Source organism: Empidonax traillii, unplaced genomic scaffold, assembly GCF_003031625.1.
Source record: "Empidonax traillii isolate 1590-97213 ecotype Southwest subspecies unplaced genomic scaffold, ASM303162v1 scaffold175:size1888319, whole genome shotgun sequence".
NCBI classification, from domain to species: Eukaryota; Metazoa; Chordata; class Aves; order Passeriformes; family Tyrannidae; genus Empidonax; species Empidonax traillii.
This window is the reverse complement of record NW_020955368.1, coordinates 1,115,566-1,131,891: the sequence shown is the minus strand read 5'-3', so window position 1 is coordinate 1,131,891 and position 16,326 is coordinate 1,115,566. Positions and strand designations below refer to the sequence as shown.

Below are 16,326 nucleotides of genomic sequence, written 5' to 3'. Positions count from 1 at the left end.
GTCTCGGAGCGGGCCGAGCCGGCGCTGCCCGCCCCCGCCGCTGCGTCACGAGCCGCGCCGCCATTGGCCGGCGGGCGGCGGGGGGCGGCCGCCATTGGCTGCGGGCGGGGCGGTCCCCGCCCCCATTGGCCCGCCCGCCTGCCCCGTGTGTGCGGCGGCGGATCCCGGTGCGGATCCCGGTGCGGATCCCGGTGCGGAGCCGGCGGGATGCAAGGTGGGTGCAGGGATGGATGGATAGATGGATGGATGGATGGATCTATCGAGGGATGTGCGCACGGGTGGATGGATGGATGGATGGATGGATGCCTGCGCGGTCCCCGCTCCCTCCCCGTGCCGTGCCCCCGTCGCTTGATTTTTATTTTCATTTTATTTATTTATTTATTTATTTTAAAAATTTTAATAATTATTTTTATACCGCGCCCCCGGCCGCGCCAGCGCGCAGCGCAGCGCCGGGGATCACCGGGGACCGCCGGGGCTGGGCAGGGAAGGGAAGGGCAGCGGCCGCATCCTGCCCGCTCCCCCCGCGGTGCGGGGCTGCTCGGGGGATGCGGCTCTTTGTGCGGGGGGAGCGCCGGGAGTTTGCTCGGCCGGGAGCGCCGGGAACTCCGAGGAGGTTCCCCCGCGCGTCCCGGGTCGGTTGTGGTGGTTCCAGCCCGGTTGGACCGCGCGGGGACGGGGCGATGCGCTGGGATGAACTTGGGGAGCGCGGAGTTGACGCTGCGGGTGTGTCCGGTTCGAAAATCGGACAGGTTTGCGCGTGTGGAATTGCGGAAAGTGAGAGGGAATCAGTCGGCTGGGGAGCTGTCGTCAGATCCCTGCGGAAAAACCCGGGATCCTTCCCATAAGTTGTTTCTGTGGATCTGCTAAATATTAAATGACTGCTTCCCCCTTTGGGTAATTGGAAGTCGACGTGATGATGTGCTGTTATCAGAACATACTTTGTTTGGTTTGAGTTTAAAAATAACAAATATGAAGTTAAATACTCTCCATTTTTATCTTGCCTCGCAAATCTGTTTTGTGTTTCAGGGACAAATCTGTTATTTTGCAACATACCTCCTCTCTTTTTTTCATTAGGTGTTTTACAATCAACTGTGTTTATTGTATTTCTTCTGTATATTTAACATCATATGAAAAACACATCTGCCTTTTTAACTTCTGAGCTTCCTGGTGATTTTCATGGCAAAAGTTATTTCTGATGGAGGTGCATTTTCAGGCGGAGAAATCTGCTGACAGGTTTTGCAACTTTTCTCTGTGGCATTTTTCTCTGCCTAAGGCTGCAGTTAGGACTGGGTTCTGTGCGTTCTGTGCCATTTAGTAGTTACCTGGAAATTCAAATATACTGTGAGCATCCCCAGCTGGAGATAGTACTGGAATTGTAGTATATTTGCACAACCGTTTCTGTGATGTACATGAAAAGTGGAAATTTTGGATAGAAGTAACTCATTATGGCCATTTAAAAATCAGTACCTGAATGCTTCTTTGGAATAAAATCACCACGGAACCTTTAAGGTGCCTTATGCAGAGTTTGGGTTAAAATCAGTGGTTCTGCTGGTGAGTCAGTATGATCTACACCTGCTCCCGATGCTCTTAACCCCTTGCTGTGCATCGCAGAGGCAGAAAGATGCTTGTGGGGCCAGGTCTGTTGCTGGGCCTAAAAATTTTAGGATTTTTTGTTGCCGGCTTGAAGCCGTGAGAATCAATAAATGCTTTCCTGTGGAGCGATGGAAGAATTTCAGTGCGGCCCTACCAAGCAGGAGCAGCCCCTGCACGTCTGGGGTGTGGGAAGCAGCTGGATGAGCTTTTCTGTCACAGGGTTGTGTGTCCCCACCCGTGGGTGCACAGGCATCCTGAGCACTGAGAGGGACCGTGGCAGTGAGATCCTTTTTGTGAAAAATAATGGTGAATAGAAATGGCACCTGTTGCACCAGCAGTGATTTGTCAGCTCCCAGGAAAAAACTGCGTACCTGCAGCTCTGGGATTGTCTACCCAAATCACTTAGATCATCTAAAATGATAGATACCTGGGGAGTTTAAATTGAATTTATCAGTGTGGTTTAATGAAATGATTGGGAATGCCTGAGTATATGAGAAATTTAAATAGCTATCTGTAAAGTATTTTTTTATTATGAAATAATTGCTATTTATACAAGCTATCTGTACTTTTAAAATGAAGCCAGCTACAGTTCAGTCACTGCTGTTTAAAAGCAGAAATACCCCTGCGTACATTTTATTGTGTTTTGATTCCATTACGTAATGGCACGCATAATTTTCACACGTTACATAAACTTCTTCAGAGCATCCTGAGAAAACAGACAAAATAAGGTCTGTGCCTGGCTGATACCTACCGAGACTTCTATAGCCTAAATAGCAAATTCTGGTTTCTAATAGTGTGTAAACAAACTGCAGCCAGGCTGGCAGGCGTTGCCTGCTTGTGGCGGTAACAGAAATATGAAAGATGACGTGAGTACTGCAGAACTGAATTACCCTCCACGCCTCCTGCTTGTTTTCTCACCCAGGCAGGTGAGGGAGAGCAGATGAAGGCTTTGCTTTTCCCTTTGGCACAGCACTGGATTGTTTCCCTGGTGCCACGTACCTGTGACCCCACCACAGAGCTGAAGAAATCCTTGTTGTTTCTCAGTCTTGTGCTTAAATTAGGAAACGTTGCTAAGTGTAGACTGTAACCTGAAGGAGATGCGTGATATTAAAAAAAAAAAAAAATCTTCCAAATATAAATAGATAATTAACCTGTAATAAATATTTTTCTAAATAACCAAAAGTCAGGCTAGAAAAAGTAAAACTCAGTTGGCTTTTTTAGGCTTGTACTTTTTTGTAATTGTACGAGTTGGATAACTCCAGTATGCACAGGAAGATTCACATGGATAAAATGCATTTGCTAAGCATGATGATGAAACATAGATTACTGAAGGTTCAACATCAGTAATATCCATAAATCATACATTTATTAGAAAACAGTCTCTGAATTTCCTTTTTTATCTACCCCTGTGTCTGAATTAAAGAACCAGAGTTTTAGTAGATATCGTCTAGTTGTTTATTGCTGGTTTTTGATTGTTTGTTTGTTTGTTTTCCTTTATTGTGACCTTGCTGGGTGAGAGGATGGAGAGAATGTTTCCTTGGTGAAGTGTGGGGGATTATTGAGTCTTTAGGGTTGAAGTTTCTCTCTAATAGTGATGTGACTTATGGTAGCACTTTCCCCTGACAGCAGCAATGTTTATTTCTAAAGTATCATTTTCATACTTAAGCACATGCAGTGCTAGATTGGAAAACTTCTAATGACAATTGCATGGCATGTTTGTTTTTAAATGGTTATGTTGAATGACGGCAGAAAAATTAATCTGTAGTTTTTAAAGATCTGTGATTTTTATATCTGTTATTTAACAGAGCCGTAATGCCATCACCGAGCGCTGCCAGTTGGGTATAAAGTGCAATGTGTAACACTTTCTGGTGGCGGAGTTGCTCTAAGTGGAGAAATAATTTAAGCGGTACAAGGATTTTTATGGCACTCTTGTCACAATTAGCTGTGTTTATGAAATATGAATTTACACAACATCTGCCTTTCGGGGCCGGCGTTCCCCTCGGAGCCCGCTCGCTTCCCAAACCAGCAGTGTTGTGCCTGGAGCATCATGATAGGGCAGGATGGATTGCGTGGTGGATGGACAACCGTGGCAGCGTAAGGATTCACTTGATAGATGTGGGTGGGGAATTTGTGCGGGAAATGCAGATGGTTTGAAGTGTAAAACCTTTCGGTTTCTCTTTAGCAGGGCGACTTGCTTAGTCCCTGACCTGCGACTGGCTCGTCCCATTCTCGCTCCTCGCGGTCTTTGCTCATCCCCTTAATTCTTGTGCTCCCCTGTAGGCAAAAAGGGTGGCATGTGTGGTGTGCTGGTGGGGTGGGATTTAGGGTCTGGCACGCAGCATTACAATGGATTTTGGAGGGAATAGCCCTCTCTATCCCGAAGCTTGAGGACTTGCAGTGAGGTGGGTGAATCCAGCTGGACCTTGCAGCATCAAAGTGCTGGTTTGTCTCCTGGAAACTCTCCTCCTCCACATGCCTCTTGGTGGTCACCCCCTTACCTGAGGATTTCAGGCATTTTACATGGTTACACCTATCAAATTTGTCTCGTCATGGACCACTGTGTCTTTTACTGTTTTATTTTCCTCCAGCACATGGTGGAGGGCTTCTCTTGCCCCTCCTGGCTAAGCTCAGAGATGGTCATTAATATCTAACTGCTAAAATTTTTGTAAGCATCACAGGAAAGGTGAGTTCACAGAAGGACAAAGTAGCCTGAGAGACACTGATGTTCTTCCTCAATAAGGGCTGGCTTTGGGGGAGAGAGCAGGAGGTGCTTTACAAAAGATGGAGTTTCCCATCATGGGCCAACTTGGGGCACAGGTAGCTTTTCACACAGATGAGAAATGGGCACGATGATGAGAGACTGTGGGAAAACATTAAAAATAATTCTGTGCCGCTTCTCCCACTTTCCATACCTTGCCTATCTTGAGTAGTGAATGTTTCAGATCTGGCACTGCCCCTCAGGGCAGGAACTGTGCAAGTGCAAAGGTCTCAGCCTGGCCCGTCGGGATGGACAGGATTCAGTATGTGGAAAAATTGTCCTGAAACATTCACAGTGAGTGCCGTTGGCACAACATCCTGCAGATTTTGAGGCCCAGTGTTAAGAAATGAGTACTCAAACTTAGAGGAACTTGGAGAGCCTGGCGTGATGGTTCGGTTGGGCGGTGCAAGCGACCTAAATGCTCACTGCTATTTTTGCCATCATTCAGGGCAAAATAATTGAGGGTGCTCATGTAGCAAGCTCTGGTGTTGTGAAGACTTAACAGCACACTGTGCTCTGTGTTACCTTTACATCCACATTTTAGAAGATGAAGTAAAAATAGTACCAAGTGTTACATCTTGGTGAAACCATCCAGCAGAACCTCCTTGTTCTTCTATAGATATTTAGTCCAGCCTTCTGCTGTTGCTGCCTGAGGCTTTGCTTCTAATTGTTCTCTTACCAGTATTTGCAAATTATTGTTACAATTGCTAGATCAGAGTGAAAATCATCTGCAACAGGTAGTCATTATAGTGGAGATCAATCATGTTATCTTAGAGCTAGTTTAATCTGGTGAAGGAGAGAGTCCAAACTAGTTAATTATCTCTTCTTTGGGTTATCCTTCTATGAACTGTGGCTAATCATAATCATAAAATGTGCTTTAGGACTTATTAAATATTTCTGAAGCACTTACGAATCACAGTTAAAAAAATAATTGCCTAGTAAATTGTCTACTTAATAAAATGTAAAAATAAAAGATCTAGAATATATTACACTTCATAATCATTTAAATAGATGCATGTAGTTTGTTTACCTGCTCAGTGAGAACTAACAACATTCAAAGCAAATAGGTGTTTAGGAGAACTATATTGGCAAAATGAAATTATTTAAATCAGGGTTTCCAGTTCACTAGTTTAAATTACTTTTACATTTATGATTTAGGCTTTGATTTAAATCATACTTTGTGCTGTTAACGTTCGAAATTTATCATCAACACTGAAACTGTGAACACAAAAGACATTCTTGGCAAGACCTGCAGAATGCAATGTCAGTATATTTCTCTGGAATACTAAAGATTTAGAAAACAAAACCTTCTTCTCGGTGCTTACAACTTTTGATATATGGGGGAAAAAACCCCAAAACAAGCTGCAAATGATTATATTTTAGTCAACAGACTAATGGGTGGCTGTTCCAATGGCCTAGAAGGGCCAAGGGCTGAGTAGAGATACTGCTGGCACATGGCTCTGTGGTCATTGGTCTTTTTAGAATCTGAGGAATATTTATAAAGATTTTTTTTGAATCAATAACATCAATCTCTTCATCAAATATGAAAGGACTGTTAATGTTTGCTCTTGCTTTTGTGGATTAGGAGTAATACCAAGAAAGAGACTTGTTGTGCATTACCAGCAGAAATACTCCAGAATGGAAGGGACTTTTTAGAGCTTTTTATTTGTTTATTGTTCTGCCAAGCAATCAGAAAAACAAAATCTCTTTAGATTGTCTTTACACTCGACAGATTGGCATTTGTTTTTCTCTTTCTTTAAAAAACCCTCAAACAACCAGCAAGCTGAGATTTTCTTCAGTCTGGAAGGAAGTTTAGACCCACAGTTTCCAGAATTTGTGACTCTTATTCTCGTGTTACTGCAGCTGGGAATACGAAGGGGAAGGTGTGGGCTTTGCATGAAAGTTGTGTGTAGCCTTCCAAGCTGTGCAAGGCTGTAAATCCTCAAACCAGCTCTGCCTCCCAGCAGTTTTACATGGATCCTGGCGCAACCATGGTGCTGTGTGGCCCCAAAGATGGGGGTTCCATAGGTGATGCTCAGGTGAGACCATGGTGCACTTACCTCTCCTGCTTGATCTCTTTCGGATGATAAAAGGGGATGGACTGCTGCCTCTTTTCACAGGACCCATATATTCTCAAGGATTTTCCAGAATTAAGTGCCTGTGAAATTAGGAGCAGCGGAATGGCTCTGGACAGGACTTACTAACCCTTCACTTGCCTTTAGGAAATGTTGTGAACAGGGATCTGACTTGCACCCGTTAAGAAATGGTAATTTCAGCTTTAAATAACGACGCTTTAAATTGCGATTTGCATTTGTATCTTTAAGGAGTAAATACCAGATTGCATAAGTAGTTTTGTACCTTCCTGTTTTCATTCTTACTCAGAGTATCTTGAAATAGAATAACCTCTGAGTTGTTGCTGTGATGTATTGGTACCACAGTTTGAAAACCAAGATCAATAATCATATTTCCTATCCTCTCCAACAAAAAAAAAGAAAAAAAACTCCATTATTTTCTGAATTGTTCAAAAAAGTTGCTTGTCTCATTTTGTGTGTACCCACTTCAGTGACCAGAATGTCAATGGAGGCTTTGTTTAAATGTTTTTCTTTATTTTTTTTGCTCCACTCCCACCCACACATACACCTGTTCATCTAAGTCTTTTGGGCCAGATATTGGTTTATTTGGTTGGACTTTATGGCTTTTTTTTTTTTTTTATTCCCCCATCGTTCAGTTAACTGCTTGTTGTCAGCAATTCTGGCACATCCCCTTGTTTTCTGTGGAAAAAAAGGCTTGTTTCCAATGGCAAAGAGTTAATCTGGCTCAGAGTTAGATTAACTGTTGCAGTAGCTCATGATAAACATCTGTTGCAATGCTCCCAGATGAGAACATTGCTTTCAGAACTATTTACTGCACGTTTTGAACCGTGCACTTTACTTGCGGTTTAATTTTTTTCCCCTCCAATTACTAAATTCTTTTGAAAGGACATAAATCCATAAGAGTCTATCTCGGAGACTGTGTTTATTTTATGATACAGGGAAGGAAATGTGGTTATTGAGTTATTGCCCATGTGCTAGAGTGCCTGAATATGTCTGACTGGAGCACAGAGGCGCGTGCATTCCTTAATAAAAACCAACTGTGGAGTGGCTCCTGGGAGCGCTGCTGCGTGTGCCCGTGCTCTGCCTGTGGTGGAACCCTCTGGATGCAGATCCTCTGAGTGTTTTCCTCCTGCTCTGAGTTTGGCAAGATAAGGCTGGCGGGGAATGGAGTTTTACTTGGGCCTGGAACCCAAGGGTGGGTATGTGGTTGGAACGGTTTGGCCAGCAGGACTTGGACGTTGAGGAAACCTGCTGCTATTTCTTCGGAACATTTTTTTTTTTTTCTTTTTTTAATTATTAAAGAGGTTTTTGAATTCTAGATATTTAATGGATCAAACAGTGACAGCTTCTCCTGCAGCTGGCTTTTGAAGTTAGCTCTGCCAGCAGCCACTTCTTGCTGTAGCTGAGGATCCAAGAGCAAGCGAGCAAAGCAAGCTTTGGTACATTTTCCCAAAACATCAACAACCTTCTCCCCCACCCCGCCCAAGCCACAAAACCAAACCATTCTTGGTGTCTCTGGGAAAACACCACTGGAAAACAACATGGAACACCTTAAATGATGTGTGTTTTTTTTCCAACAAGTAGTTTTTCTTTCTTATGCTAATAAGGAAGATCCTGTTAACAAAGTCATATTCAAAGCGTTTTCACCCATATTTCTCAGAAGGTGAAAAATATTTTTGGGCTGAATTACATATGTCTAATGTTTCCTGCCCATATCAGAGAAAATATCTGTGTACTTTACAAGTGTGTTGATCTTCACCACGATTAGCCCTCTCTGCATAGCTGTCTAACAAACCTAGGCAAAGAAATGGGTGACTTCCACACACTGAAGCTACTTTAGTAAAACACATCAGTCTGTAGCTTTATTTCTTGCTGATCTTCTTAGGTCTGGCAGAAACACTTGTTTTAGCAATAAATCTGTAAGAACAGCCGTTCTGGTTCAGATCAAGCACATCTAATTCAATATCCTGTCTGTGATGGTGATCAGCAGCAGGTATCTGGGGAAGCGTACAAGAACAGTGATAAAGTGTTAGAATCCAAGGTGAGATTTTTTAGTTTACCAGTTTTATGGTGGTATCAGGATTTTCAGAATCTGCTTCCTAAGCATAATGCTGAAATGACAGGTGTGTGATACTTAACAGCCTTGGCTTTCTCTTAAGGGCTGTGGTAGTGATAGGAGGATAAAAAAGGAAAAAAAAACCCCTGAAAAGTAATGGATGGTACATAAAATAAAAAGAAATAATGGTATAGACTGGGAAAAATAGTGAAAAAGGAGCTATAATTACTGCATAGTATAAAGAAATGGCAGGAGGGTACCCTCCTGCACTGGAGCTCACTAAGACCTTGGCAGGTTTTTGTCCATCACTTGTGTCACATCGTTTGGGCACAGGGAAGAGTAGGGCACAGCCAGTACATGGAGAAATAGTTGGCCTGAGCCTAGTTCAAGGCAAGATGGTAGAGGGCAGACAAATGAAGTGTGGGAGAAGAAACACATGGGAAAGGGGAACGTGACTGAAGGGAGTGTCAAAGAAACCTTTAGAAACTCGGGATTATTCTCGGTCTGTAAATATCTGGCCATTGAAATTAGTGAGTAAGAGGTGTTGTCTGTGTAGGAAGTATGTTCTGCAGGCCTGCACTGACTCCCTTGTGGCATCACCATATTTTTCCCAGGCTTCAAGACACCCAGGTTTTATTTTTAGCGCTCCCCTGGGTTCTGTTTTATGGCAAACCTGTCCCAGCTTGCTGCAGTCATTACTACTAAGACCGTCTAAATAGCAAACTTGAAAATACTTGGAGCAATGTGAATAGTAATAAATTATTTTGTGTTAGTGTGGATTAAAAGGTACACTTCAGATGGACTTGGTTTTGGGTCAGGTTTTTTTAATGCTCTGGAGCAGGAGCATGATGAGCCTTCCATCAGTGGCGTGCAGAGGTAAAGGTGCTGTACTTTAAATAGCAGACACGAGGGCGTTGTGACTGGGACACTGTCGCTTTAGCATTCACTTCTTAAAAAGTAGATTTTTTTTTTTTTTTTTTTTTAGGGAGCTTTTACAAAGGTGTGTGGAAAACTGTTATTGACTGTCTAAAGTGAATGCAAGAATAATGCCGGTGAGGAGGTGTTGCAGTGGATGAGGAGGTGTTACAGCAAACTGCTCGCCAAAATAAGTCGTGCTGCAAGCTGGCATCAAACCTGACAAATTCAGGGTTTATTGTGTGTGTCAGGATGGAGAGAAGAGGATGCATTTGAGTACAAAAGGGCAAGAGCCATCTTGAATATTAACACAGCGTACGTAATCCTACGAGCAACAAAGGGGTTTAGGACAACCAGAGAAAGTGGGTGCTTTGTGGTGCCTTTCAGGAAGGACAGCTTCGTCTGTGCCTAAAGACCAGGCAAAGGAGGTTTCTCAGCTGATAGATAAGGTAGGTACAAGATAAAATAATTCAAACCAGTCTTTAGTAAGTCGATATTTTCATATATGTGTACCTATAAATAAACATAAATTAATAATATTGGTAGTATTGTGTGCATGTGATATTAGAACAAAGTTTCCTGTAGTTAAAGGGGCACAGTGCAGAGGCAGCTCCACAAATATGGGAAGGGGAGGGACATAAACACCGTGAGTTTCAGGACTGAGCTTCATTTACCTTTTTAAGAGGATTATAGGAAATTGATCCTTTCTCAGTTCCCCAAAAGGCTTTTTCCAGCCCCGCATTCTCAAATCCAAGGAGCCTGGAGTCTGGGGCTGGTTTTCTCCGATATGTGCTGTGGAAGGTGTTTTGATTTATACCTTGTTGTTAATGTGGCAGCTGTGGACAGGAGGAGTACAGGAATGAATCGTGTTCTCTCTCTTTGCCAAAGCATTTCTCCTTTTCCACTGATTATTAATGCTTCTGAAGAACCTGAGTCTGTGTATGCCTCCTATTAGTAAATAAAATTAAATACAACTTCCATGGTTACTACTCTCTGTAGGAAAGTAGGATCTCTAATGAGGTGTGTGTAAAATAAATTTTTCCAATATCTGGGCTATGCTGTTGCCCTTTACTGTGCAGCTTTTTATTTAAAGGTTTATAAAGGTAACGTGTCAACACTTTGTCTTTTTTCCCTCCCATTGCAGCAATTTTTCTTTTGCATTTTAGATGCCATGTAACCACCTTAGAATAAACATTCTCCAGCTTCAGCCTGGATGCATTTTTACAGCACACACAGGACTTTTTTATGGATGGTTTTGCACTTTCTCTCCTGTTACCTATCTCCACGTTTGCCTAACAGCTCTTCAAAATCCTTTCTAAGCATCCCAATGATTTCATTGTCACTCACAAATAAAGAATGTGCCCATTTATATATTTAACATAAAAGAGAATTTACTCTTGAATTTCAACATTCACTTAAAAATTTTTGGTTTTCCTACAGCTTTATAACTTGACTTTCAAAAGGAGATTCTTCAAGATCAAAGAGGAATCTGATGGGACATTTGCACTCCAGTTTACAGTAACTTTTTACACTCAGACTTTATTTAACTTCTGTAATTTTGTTGTGGTTTCTTTAGTAAACAGAAAGAGCCCTGCACTTCTGTTTCTCAAAACGCCTCATACTTGTGCTGAGCTGTTAATAGGTCTGTTAGTATTGTTAAAGTATTAACAGAAGAATAATTGCTGTGCTTGTAATTGTATTGAGGCTAAAAAAGCATTCTCATGGAATATTAATGAGAGCCTTTCTCGAGGTATGGATTACTGTTCTTAGGACAGAAAATTAAACTAAAAAAAGGGAAAAAAAAAAGGAAAAAAAGAGAAAGTACCATTCTGGAGGAACGCAATAATAAAAATCAATAAGGGTTCGATTTAGCCTTTAGCTGCCTTGCTCCTACTTTCCTAAACCCCATTTGTGCTTCCTGTAGGTATCCCAGAGATCTGCTCCACACCATATGTGCTCTGGTACCTCGGCGCCGCGGGGGGCTGGGAGCCGGGTGGCACTCTTCACAATGGATTTTCTTTTTTCTGTTTATCTCAGCCTTAAATTACTTTAACCTTATTTAGTCTTAAAAAACTGTGACTATAGAGCTAATATTTTATGCAGCATCGAGAGGAACTGGAAGCGCTTTTCATTGCTATGCGAAACGCAGCTGGGGAATGGTGCAGAATTAACGACACGGAGCTGTGCTCTGGAGAGTGTGAGCAGTAGTTTATTTTCATTTCTGTCATTAAATATCTTATTACCATCTATTTGTTTTTTTGTTTTTTTTTTGTTTTTTTTTGTTCCTCTCCCCTGCAGTGCAAAAAGAGGAGGTGATTACTAGAAGGTAGGAACTGTACAACTGCTGGGAAGTACCTTAAATCAGTGACCTTCGGTTGACCTCTGCAACGGCTGGTGTGAGCTCTGCTATTTTTTTCAGGGCTAAGTTAGTACCTCTGCCATACTTCTTTCATCAGAACTTATTCAACTTTTATAACGAGTCGCTGATTTGCAAGACAAAATCCAAATATAGGAATAATTAAAAAAAAAAGATTGTAAATCTGAAGGGAGTGCATCAGGACGTAATGAAGCTGTGGAAGTGTTCCCTGGGACTTGCTTGACCATTAAAACTTTGCAGCTTATGTTGCATAATACAATTTTCTGAGTGTTTTTGGTACCAGTTATTTCTAAATAGGCAGATGAGTGCCGTTGCAACACTTAGCTTTTTCCAGACTCGTTGATCTGTATGAAAAACACAGTGCAAAGTTGGGTTTGTCGTTTGTTTTCTGAGATTTCAGAGGGGCTTCAATTTATATTCTAAAACGTTTAATTTCTTTTTCCAGTCTCATGTACCAGCTCCTTGTCATCCTTCATCCTCCCTTGTCTGACATCAGTTTCTCTCTTGTCCATTTAAAACTGAAACTTGAAAAACTGCAGTTTTATACTTTATATTATTCTTCTACCCCGGAGCTGTTTTTAGTGTCTTTATTGCAAGTAGACAGATGGTGATATTTGGTTTCCTGTCAGTTTTAATGAATATAGATAGGAGTGATAAGAACATTTGCTTCGTTTAGCAAACTTCCTTTTCTGGCTTTTAATTAATGAAGTGCTCACTGGTGTGCCGCTGCTTTTGTATGTGCTACAGTTAAATCTTTTATACGACTCAACTCGTAGTGTCAGATAATGAAAAAGAGGATGAAAATAACTTCTGTCAAGATCCTCTAAAGTTTACTTACCCAGGCTTGGAATGCTGCAGATACCAGAAACGCAGAAACGTGCTCGTATACGAGCTGCCGTGGCTGTACCCTTTGTTTCTGCGTATTTTGGTAATATTTTGTTTTTATACAAAGGGCCCAGAGGAAGTGTGGCCTGTGTTTGGTGTTCAGTTAACCTTGGGTGAGGTTTAGTTCAGCTTCGGAGCAATTTGCTTCTCACGCAACTTCTTAAACAGAGTAGGGTCCACAGCAAAAATTCGGTAAAATAGAAAAACTCTTGGCTTTTCAAGCTTTTTTTCTTCCTTTTTTTCCCCCTACATTTTGTCCTGCTTTGGAGAGCACCGAAGCATTAATCCTGACATTGATTTTCTTTTCAAATATTTTGATTTCTGTGTTAGCTTAGCTCAGATGTTATTTTAGATTCTTGCAAACTATTTTAAGGTCCATTGTTCTTAAGATCTTTCTCCAGTGTTTAATGCTAGGGGGTTTTCTTTTCTTTTTGTGTATATTGGGGTTTTATACAGTTTCGGGATTGGTTTCTTGTAGCCGAAGTTGTTTAAATAGTTTCTGCCTTGCTGTAACAGTTTGAATTCTTTAATGGCAAAAGTAACCATGTCTGTGTGTATAAAATATTTCAGTGGGTAAAGCCTGAATAGTGCCTGTAGGTAGAAAATCTCTGCTTTAGCTTTGTAGCTCTAGTGGGTTCAGATCTCACTGGCTGGAGAGGAATGATTTGGGGTGAAGGGCCAGAGGGTGATCTTTGGGAAGATTAATTTGTTAAGCATCTGAGTATTGCTAATTCTGAAGAAACTGATTTTAAACTTTGTTTTATCTTAGTCTTCCCATTTCCTGACTTAAAAAATGGACTAGATTTTGTACTTTTTTCAGGACTTTTGTTTTATTGTACCCTTATAAGGATACGATTTGGTTCCCTGGTGGCAAATCTGTTCAGGAAAAAAAAAACTTGGTCTATTTTAGAGAGCTGTTTTAAAATACTCTAACAAGCCTGGCAGGAGGCAGAAATAGTTGTTATTTTATATTATTTCTTAGGTCTTTCTGAAAACATCACAAAGTGAAAACCTTGTTCCTCTGGAAAACTTTTCTGTCTGTGAAAGATACCTCCATTTTAAGTGAGTTAAAAACAAACAAAATGTTTTCACTGGTGCATTTGGTGGGTGACAGCAAATAATCAGGTGCTTGTAATAGGTTTGTAGCATGGATGGTATCACCTCTGCAGAGACAAACAGTGACTGAGGTTTTGAAAGCATCCTTCCTTCCCAAAGGTCACAAGTAAGAAAACAAAATCACAGAAGGATGCCCCCAAAAGAGCTTATTTTAAAATAAATGCTCACTTTCTGTACTTGTGCTCAGTGTTGGTGGGTTTGCAGTTCTCATTCCCGTGTTGGTTTATGGAAGGGTGTGCAAGCCATTTTATAGGGAAACTTGGATCTCTGTTGGCAGCTCTAGCACGGTGCCTTCTGCTTGGGTACCTGGAAAAAGCTCACATTCTCTGGGAATAAAACCCGTGTTTCAGATCCCAGGCGTGTTCGTGTACTCTATTTTTGTTACGAAGTTCCTGTCTTCTGAGCCAGAAATTAACCTTGTACCCCGCAGCAGTGCACAGAACCGGGCTCAGTTTTAATCTGTGCTATTTTCTTTGCAAAAAATCAGTGTAAACAAAAGGTGCATGGCGGTGCCTCCAAATGTGCAGGCAAGAACATTTCGATATTGTTCATTACAGTATTAAGGTCGTGCTTTTATTTCTCTCTGGTTCCTTGTCACCTTTCAGGAAACAGAACTGCGTGTCTTCTCTCTTAAAATAACTGAGTGTTTTCTCAGGTGTGTAAGCAGGTGTGCACAGCTGTATTTGACACAGGTTTTTGTGAATTTTATATGAAATCCACTCTTGAATTAATGTGAAAAATAAGCACATTTGATTCAGACTGAATAAAACCTTTTCCCTCTGGAAAGAGACCGTAGTCTGTATTTGTGGGGTTTATATTTCTTTAGCGTTTGCTTCTTATTCTCCAAATAATTGTACTTCCATGTTCTCGTTTTTCAATATTTGCCAAAATCTCCAGCAGTTCTTATTCTCTCATATCTCCTTCAGTCATGAGCCAGAAGGAAAAAGAAAGTCATCTGGAAAAGAAAACCCACAGGGCTTCATTCCCTTCCCACGCCCCATCATTTTCTCTCCACATTTTGAAGATGTGAAGCAATTTAGATCAGCGTTCTCCATCGTTCCTTTTTCCTAACCCGATTCCTCTTCTTACAGAGAGAAACAAAAGGAAGATACAGAAGAGAAGCTGAAGAAGAAAGGAAAGAAAGAGAAAAAATAGTGGAGAAAATCAGAACAGAGTTGGCTTTTCTAAAAGGACTTGTCCGGGAAGCAAAATGAGCAGCTTCCCACCTCTATTTTTTTCCTGTTTTTAGCCCATCCCAGATACTGCTATTCCAAGATAAGTGGGTCAGGCAAATGGGCATAATTAATAGGGATTTCACAGTTGCTGTGGGTATGGGAGAGCGTAGTGGGAAGGGTGGATTCAAGGAAATGTTGGCAGGCTCTCAATGGAAAACTCCCAGCTGAGCCCCAGGTTGCCATACCCATCTTCTGCCATAAGACTGTGGGCTGTGCCAGCCAGGTGGGAGCTGGATCAAAGTGGGAATAGAGCAGATGGATGCTCCGTTGGATGCTCTAGTGGATGAGTACACAGAATTTGGTATGGGACTGGTTGTATTTGTGAGAGCAGTTGGGGAAAGGATGGAGCGACCCTTTGAACAGCAGAGTGGGGAAACAAACTGCAAAGTGCCCTGACCAGGGGGCATAATGGGACATAATGTTTTTCTGTCAGATATTCTGGGTTTATTAGTAAGGAGTATTTCTTGTGGCCCCCATGCACCTCCGGTTTCAATTACACAGCTAGTTACAGTTTGAAGGTGTCGCTGCAGAGGAACTTCTTCAAAAAAAGTGAGCCATGAACCGTGTGGTGACATTGCTGTCACAGAAGATGGAAGACACGCCACTTGCCTTGGTCAAATCTGCTTTTTGCAAAGTCGAAATTTTATTTGGTTTTACTCTTTCTTTTTCCTGATGGAGCCAGGCTACTACTATGAAAGAGCTGTGCTGCATCCTGGTCAGGGGTTAATGCCGTGTTTTCAGATGCTCCTGAGGCCCTGATGGTTCTTTTCAATCCCTGGTGTGCCCTCTTCTCCTGAGCAGGTCGAGCCCGTTGGATTAGTGTTCCCAACAGCCTCTGTGCTTGGATTACACCCACCCCACCTCCCCCAACATCACCTGCTTGTGTTGCCACCAGGACCTGCAAGAAAAGCTTCTATCTTGTTGAAAAGGAAACACCTGAACAGGAGCTTTTTACACCCCTATGACACATTCAACTTGGCCACCTTGGAAATTCACTCGGTGGGAGCAGCGTGCCCTGGTTGCTGTGGCAGAGGCTCACAAACAGTCACTTCATCCAGCTGGGACCTTTCAGGGCTGGCTGTTTGGGGACCACTGCCCTGCATCCCTTGCTGGAGATGGGTTGTTTGTGGGGGTGGGCGTTGTGCTCGCAGAGGGGAGGCAACGTACGGAATGGCCGTTCCGCAGAGTGGGAGTGCGACACCTCGGGAAGATGATCTTACTCTGTTTGCCTCCAGAAACCTAGTAAATCGATGTTTTTAGCTCTGTAAATGTGCTTGTGGGTTGCAGGGTAGCTGGCT

At 42.3% G+C, this 16,326-nt stretch overlaps 1 protein-coding gene across 3 annotated transcripts in view; it reads left to right on the top strand.

The window, feature by feature from the left end:
* CTBP1 (C-terminal binding protein 1) overlaps positions 1-16,326 on the top strand; it is a 192,336-nt gene that overhangs the window by 39,695 nt on the left and 136,315 nt on the right. Inside the window, exon 1 of one of the 3 annotated variants that reach the window (XM_027886007.1) lies at positions 159-214. The exons of the other annotated variants lie outside the window; for them this stretch is intronic. Within the exon in view, the coding sequence (XP_027741808.1) occupies positions 208-214 (7 nt within the window). The 5' untranslated portion in view covers positions 159-207. Of the gene's footprint in view, positions 1-158; positions 215-16,326 lie in introns of those variants that run through there. 3 annotated transcript variants of the gene reach the window in all.